The 7668-nt window shown below is 36.2% G+C and overlaps 2 protein-coding genes across 2 annotated transcripts in view; one reads left to right on the top strand and one right to left on the bottom strand.

Annotated features, from left to right (window-relative positions):
- Positions 1–731: 731 nt before the first annotated feature.
- On the bottom strand, positions 732–4518 carry LOC135080649 (dol-P-Man:Man(7)GlcNAc(2)-PP-Dol alpha-1,6-mannosyltransferase). The gene is made up of 8 exons (XM_063975339.1): positions 4335–4518; positions 4120–4252; positions 3840–4013; positions 3368–3521; positions 3134–3278; positions 2663–2889; positions 2371–2511; positions 732–2288 (listed from the first exon to the last, which is right to left on the bottom strand). Exons 1-8 carry the CDS (start codon positions 4458–4460, stop codon positions 1118–1120), a joined length of 2271 nt encoding a protein of 756 aa, XP_063831409.1. The 5' UTR covers positions 4461–4518; the 3' UTR covers positions 732–1117.
- Positions 4519–4838: 320 nt separating this feature from the next.
- The window catches only part of LOC135080878 (ubiquitin carboxyl-terminal hydrolase puf), a 56082-nt gene continuing 53252 nt past the window's right edge, over positions 4839–7668 (top strand). The window contains exons 1-5 of the mRNA XM_063975606.1: positions 4839–5018; positions 5148–5244; positions 5499–6256; positions 6328–6599; positions 7043–7261. Of these exons, the coding sequence (XP_063831676.1) occupies positions 4976–5018; positions 5148–5244; positions 5499–6256; positions 6328–6599; positions 7043–7261 (1389 nt within the window). The 5' untranslated portion in view covers positions 4839–4975. The remainder of the gene's footprint in view (positions 5019–5147; positions 5245–5498; positions 6257–6327; positions 6600–7042; positions 7262–7668) is intronic.

Below are 7668 nucleotides of genomic sequence, written 5' to 3'. Positions count from 1 at the left end.
CATAGAGAATTGCAAACATTAGTTAGTCCTAAGAAAGTCAAAACATGTAACGGAATCTCCGACTTACCACTTTAGTGGAGCGATTACAGAAAATAATGGCCTATTAAGTACATGTTTTTTTGTGTTATTATGAAAGTTCAGAAAACTGCGCAGTTTTTAAAATTACTTTGGACCTATGGAATTTCTTTTTTTTTTTTAACTTTTAAGTTGAAAATTTTAGAATGTTCCGCTAAAAGCATATTTTTTATGTTTCTAGCAAAAATTTTGTATCTTGCATCAAAGATAGGAAGTTGATTATTTTTTTCAAAAATCTGCAATTAATAGGGAATCTGTCAAAAAAAAGAAATCTGAGAAAAGTCGACCCAAAAAAAGATAAAAAAATTTAAAGCCTACTGGGTCATACAATTTGAAAAAATCACAAAATTAACGATAACTTCTAAACTATGAAAAATCGTAGAACATACATGGGGGTGAAATCGATAGGTCTAGTCCTCACCTATCACCTGCCTTCGGCTTGACACCTTACAAGAAACACCCTGTATAATATATAATAATAATAATAGATAGATAGATAGATTACGCCCGAACACTTGGAAAAGACTAATATTTTTTTTCTTGCAAGAAAATTACTTGCGACGCTGATCGTTCCTCTCTGCATCATGATGGTTTTTGCATTATTTATGAGATAGTTATTTAAATGTATTATGCTAACAACAATAAGAAAGGCATACTTAATTAGTAAATCATAATGTTTTAATTACAAGTTAAAACGGAACAATCTTATGTACACTTTCAAATTATTGACTAAAAAACAATATTTCGCAATAAATAAAATTATTCTAAACATTAAATTATACGTACAAATATTTGTAAAAAAATGCAGCAAATACACAAGCCATAAAACAAAACAATGAAATGCTTATAATATGTAGGTACTCCATAACGATATAACAAAGTAAAAACGAAGGCACATTCTCAACAGTATTTTGGCACGTAATTCTTATTTTTAATGTGGATTACCAAAAACAGCAAATCCAACTAGCAAACAATTATGTATGATGGAGATCAATTTCATGTCAAATCGCTCAGCATATAAATAAATATACTCTTACATTATTCACTTGCTTTCACCTTTAGAATAATTCATTCTCTCTGAAACAACTTCTTCCACAATTCTTTGAATCATTTGTCTATCTTCAGCTTTAATATCTTCAGGTTTCGTTTTATCATCGTATATTTTTCTATCTATCAGTCTAGTGATAACTTCTTCCACTATAGCATCAATATTCTCGTTTGTATGATTTTTATCATCGTCGCTTTTTATAAGATCTTCCAGTGATGGTAAGGGTGATGGTGGTTCTGTTTCATTAACTATATGTTCTGGTGTTTCAGGTTCTAATACAAATTCGGGCTCTGGTATATCACCTCTTCCATCAGATCCAGTCTCTTCGACCTTTTCGGTCACAATACCTTCGGAAAGTTCTTCCGCTATGTGTTTATGGCGTTTCATTATTTCCTTTAACTTTTCCTTTGCTGATGCAACGACCTCTTTACGCGTTTCAGACTTGATTTTTGCTATCGCTTTTCGTTTTCGTTCTTGTTTTAACAGTTTTAGTTCATCAAACGCTTTTTTTGCCTCAAGTAGTGGCTCTTCATTAACTTCAGGAAGCACTTTCTCTTGATCGGGAGGGGAATCTGGTATTACATCTACGTTTGAGCTCTCTTCGTTTACAGTTTCTTGATCATCTTTCGACTCGCTCTTTAATTGTACATCTTCCTCTAGTATTTCTTCTTCTTCATCGACATTAGTCACCGTTTGTGACTCTTTATCGACAACTTCATCTGATATATCGTAATTTACAACATTGACAACTGTTTCTTCTGTAGAAACTTGATTTGACTCACTATTTTCATTTAAAATAGTGCTATCAATCGTTTTGGCAAAAGGATACTCCCGAAAATCTTTTCTTTCAAGTATAAAAAGTGCTGGTCTAGTTTTAATACGGACAGGGGGCATTAATTTATAATTCATTGCTACTTGGGAGAATGTATCGATGCTATCTAAAATCATATGTGTGTGAGTAAAGGCTTTTAAATTTGGAGAATATTTGCTTTTAGCTTCAAGAAGTAAATGTGTATACTCCTGAAGTTGCTCTGTTTCTAGTGATTCGTTTTTACTATACACCCATTGGTCGTTAATTTGCGTAAACCTAGTAACACCAGTTTGAGCTGCAAGATTGCTGATATGTACATGGACGAATGGTTCATTCTTTAAAAGTTTGTGGAACCTAAAACATAAAGTATTATTATTTAAAAGCCAAGTTAAAGGTGACATTTAACTAACTCTTTAATTTCATACCAGACATTTACCTTGTGATAGCGACTCCACCAGGATAGTTATTCATTGCAACCAGAACAAAGGCCAATGACATAACAATATTTCCTAATATGATAATAATGATCACCCAGAACATTAACTCGAATTTCGGCGCTTTGGTTCGTCTTATGAATCTGTAAAGAAAATAAGAAAGTATTTTCGACACCTAATATACTTCTAGAGCATTATGAGCCTCGAGAGAGCCAGCTATAGTTATGAGGTCCAACCCAATGCAGGTAAGTACTATATTTTCTATGTAATTAAATTTATTTTAAGTTTACTTACATATATGAGCATGCAGCTGCCGACGCTGCGTTGAGGAGAGGGAACACGTATATTATGAATCTTAGCTCCTTGTGCGGTAAGATGGAGTAGAGAAGAATGTACGTAACGGCTGGCGCCACTAGAGGTACCAGCCGCCGGTCCAGGTAAACCCCTACTGGAATCAGCACAAGACTGGGGCCGAGTCCGCGCGGCAGAGCGGAGTAGAAATACCATAGGAATGGCGATGTCTATAATGTGCAGTTAAGAAAAAATTGCATACTTAGTGAAGAAAAAATGGAATTTGTATACCCATCATTTTGTTAATATAAATAAATAGTAAAACAAACCTTTGCACAGTAACTACATACAATTATGCAACTTGTGCTTGTTGTACTACTACATGTACTTAATATACTGACATTTTATTTATTTATTTATTTCTGACATTTCACTGTAAAAAATGTTTTGTAATGGTACAGTTTAAAAGGATACACCCCAATTGGAACTCTTATTCAGAATAGTGTTGTACCAGAACACTTCAGCTTCAGGCCACAATAAACGGCCCCAAAATATGGAGTCTATGGCCACAGTAAGGACAACTAGCCCAATTCCAGCTGGCACAACTATTTTGATAAACCTGCAAATAAATAAATTGTTTAGTTTTAAGTGTTTTCATTAACATTTGAACATAAATAAAATATAAGATTTTCTACCTTAATGACTTACTTTTGAATATCAATTTTCTTAAAGTACAAATCCATAAGTACAAATAGCCCAAAGAGCATGGCTAGTTCAGATCGGAATATAACAATAGAAGCACCAGCTGATATTATAAATTGTTTGTGTTTTCCTGAGAACCATCCTTCAAATGCTAAAAGTACTGAAAAATTAAAAAATATGAATTTTATGTTGGGGTTGAGAATAAGAAAATAATGTTATTATATTTTAGTTGAAACTCATTTCAAATTTAAGTGATTGATTTATTATTCTGGCACACATGATTTTTGGCAAATGAACAGAACTCATCAATAATTTAGTTAGAATGACAATAATGTTGTGATTATTTTAGTGGTAGTAGGTGTAAAGTCCATTTAATTTAGCTTTCTGTTTAGAGCTTCATGTTTTTTTTAATTTAAATTAAATGTTTTTATTCTTTAAATAAGTTGATGGGTAAACTTTGCCTTTGTTTTTTACCTACCAAGTGGAAGTACCATTATATTAGGTAGCGGTCTGCTCATATAAAACATAAAGTGGTACTGAGTGACAGTCACTATTGTGTACCACCAAGTAAATGTGTTGCCAAACTGCTTCTGTAACGAGTTCCTCAAGCGACTCCATGTTACTATCACACTCAATGCTAGAGACAAACGAACTGGAAATAAAGAGAGGACGATTAATTTATAAAATAAAATAAAAATTTTCAATATAGTAAATTAACAGTAATGTAGATTTTTTTTTTCGGGTTGGCCTTAACTTACCTACATATTGCATCCAAAACTTGTTTATTCCTGTGATATGTAACAAAGCTCCCACTGGAGCCGAAAATACTGCTACTACTAGAGGTCCAATGAAAGTACGCGGCACCACTCCCGGAAACTCATTGTGATCGTACTGAAGCAAAATAGAATAACGAGTATCATTCATAAAGTAACATCCAACACAGGAGTCCAAAATTAGATTTTCTTTTACGCACCTGTGTGAGGTTATGACGATGATATAAAATATCGTGAGTTGCTTGAATGTTAAAACTTTCTTCAACTTTTGTAAATGGACATAATAGCACATGTAAACTAGCGACAATGTAAAGTAACTGGACCATTTTTGATTATTAAAATTAATTCAACTTCGCAAACTCAACCCATCATAGCCCGAAACTGTCAAATTATGTGACATTTACATTTACGTTGAGAAATTATTTTGTTTGGAAATCAGCTGCTCTTTGATTTCTGAACGATATATTGATCAACGTTTAGTGTCTGCAAATGTTTGAAAATTAAATTATCCAAAATATCTTGCATAAATAAGCATAATATTAAAAGCAATCATAAAATTTAACTAATCCCTTGTCTCATGAAACAAAACTATTAAAATCAGTTTTTTAAATTAAATTATCTAATTACTTTGACAAGAAATTTATGAGTTCAAATGGAATAACCACACGCAGTTTTGACAACAATCGTCAACAATGGTGGAACGGATTTTGTGATTGACATTTTTGGGCAGTGTTCGTTTTCTGTACGAAAATTATCAATAATGATCAATAATTCTCTTGGAAAAGCAAATGCGATGATATTGCAATAATATTTCGCTTATACTTGATATAAAACTATAAGAATGTGTGATGTTTGTTCAGATTTTTCACAGCTTTTAGTAAATTGTAAGTTACATTGTTTCGAAATTTTACGAATCACCTGCTATTTTCAATAGTTTATTGTCGTTCATATCATATTTATGCATTGTTTACATACAGTTTGCTTAGAATAACATCTTTTCCTCGTGTTTATAGGTGAAGCAAGGTTGACTGACGATGTATCCCAATACCCAACAATTAGCCAATCTGAACTAGAAATAGTACTAAATTACATTCTTTCATGGCCTCAAAGGTAATGTTTATTTCATATTTTTGACCTATTAAAAGTCTGAGTTATACTGCTCACGTAAAGTTAGCAGTTAAAGATGTAAAGTAACACTTTCTAATGAACTACTACCAAAAATTGGTTCTATATGCTTACTTCTATTGTAAATTCTGTGGAAGAAAGCTTTTTATACAATTCTCTGACTTGATAGTGCTCTATATTAAACTGTATTTACAATTGAATGTTAATTAGAGAGCTAATGTTGTAAATTTACATTTTAGACAATGCATGTGCTGCTATCGTGATGTGAAGAATTTTGAAAGGTTCTATCTTGTGGTGCAAAGTATACTATGTCTATCAGTGTGCCAGCTCAAACAGCTTAAAGATGACCTCATTGAAGCAGCTAAAGTACCACCACCAGATGAGACGCAGGAGAAAACAAAACCACCTGATGTAGCACCTTCTGATACTGAGGAGAAAAGTGATGACCCTACTAAAGACACCACCCCACAAAATGATAACCCCGCTCCAACAGTACCCTCTGAACCAACTGAAGAACCAGGCAAGGAGAAGCCTTCAACATCAAATGAAGATCCCGAAGTGTGGTCAATGCCGCAAAAAGAAAAACTCATGCACATTGTCTCCAAAATATTCTTACTGAATTTTCCTCTGTACCTAGCTTGCAAACATTCAGCTTTGAGCCGGTTAGATGACCTCTCCGCACAGGAAATATCCAACTTAAGCTCATATTGTGACTTGCATGACACTGAAATACCAGCTTACTTATTGCGGAATGTCAGTCTCTTCTGTAAATTGGGAGGAGTGTGTGCAATGACTTCGGTATTTGAGCATGCCATGCCCAACACTTTGCCGTTGTCAATGGCACATGCTATCGTAGCTGCTGTGGGAAATCTCAAGCTGTGGCTGAACTTTAGAGCAGTGGCTCAGTTGTTCATGCCACTCAGAAGTAAAATCTTGAATTACATGTGCAACTTGGAGGATAAGGACTTGAGAGTTCCAGCTGTCAAGTCTATGGCTGGTAAGTGCAAGTAAAATAACAATGGTACTTTCTTTTATTTAATATTGTCTTACACAAAATAATACTTCCAGATTTCATGTGGGGAGCAGCTAAAGAGCCACTAGACGCGCCTCTGGCGTTCGACGCCGATGGCTTAGCCTTAGCCTTCAAGTACTTTAACAGCAGTACACTGACCATGCGCCTGGCCGGAGTGGCACAGATCAACGCACACATCGCGGCCCACAATGAGCTGTGTGCCGGAGAGCCGGCCGCGGACGCTGAGATGGCTGGGCGGCGACTGGCAGCTTGGCTTAGCTTCAATGAAATCATAGAACACTTGTTTGGACCCAATTTACATGTTGAGGTAATGACGTCTTAAATATGAAAGTGTGTCCTTGTTTATGTGTCTATATTATGCAAAGAATCGAATGTTAAAATTCCCATATTACCATGAAAACATCTTTAATCACAAAGCACAATTTAGAAGTGAGTGATCATCTTGTATCAAAGTTTTGCTGTGCCAAATGTACAATAGTAACACTGTAATATGTAAGTTCATGATTTTGTTAATCATGCAATAAAGTATTGAGTGTGTCCACCTGGCTAGCTACCACCATCCTAAGTCTGTCACCATAACAACATTGTTAACAGCATTGCTGTGTTCCAGCAGTTAGAGGTAAGATAGCCAGTTCCTCTGTCCGGGTGAAAGTCGCTTCAATCTTCGGCTTGATCTTCACTTTCCATCATGTTAGTTGCAGGCCAAGAGCTTCCTTGTTGCAGATAAAAAAATATGTTTTTTGAATCCAGGTGATCAAGCAGTCGCACATGATCCTTAAGTTCCTGGCGGTAGAGGGCCGCGTGACGACGGAGCACGTGGAGCTGGTGTGGGCGGCGGCGCAGCTCAAGCACTGCGGCCGCCAGGTGTACGACCTGCTGCCCGGCTTCATCCGCGCGCTGGCCCCCAAGCCGTGCGCGCACCTCTATAGCCTGCTGTGCGCGCTGCCGCCCAAGGACCACACTGAGCAGGTGCGTGACGTCAGCAGCGCAGCTCAAGCACTGCTGCCCGTAAGACTGTAAACCTACCATTATTACTAGCCCCCAAGCCGTGCGTCCACCTCTCTGGTCTCCTGTGCACCTTGCCACGAAAAGACCATACTGAGCAGGTGCGTGTTGTTTGTGGCTGTATAGACTTTGAACATCGATTGTAGGTGTTTGGTGACATCGCAGAGAGACTGCAAACCGAAGATCTGCAATGAGTTGAAGGAGGCCTATGTCAAAAAACAAACAACTTTTTGCAGCAAAACATAACTACATGCATTCTGTAAAACTGAAACGACTGAAGTGCCACGATATACTCGGTGAGAGATGGTGAATGAGGAGTGTCCTGCTGGGAAGCTCCTTAAACATGTTGAAACTTCATGGAACATAATATC

This window comes from Ostrinia nubilalis, chromosome 18, assembly GCF_963855985.1.
Source record: "Ostrinia nubilalis chromosome 18, ilOstNubi1.1, whole genome shotgun sequence".
NCBI lineage: Eukaryota > Metazoa > Arthropoda > Insecta > Lepidoptera > Crambidae > Ostrinia > Ostrinia nubilalis.
Note: the sequence above shows the minus strand (reverse complement) of the source record. Positions and strands in the feature narration are given on the sequence as shown.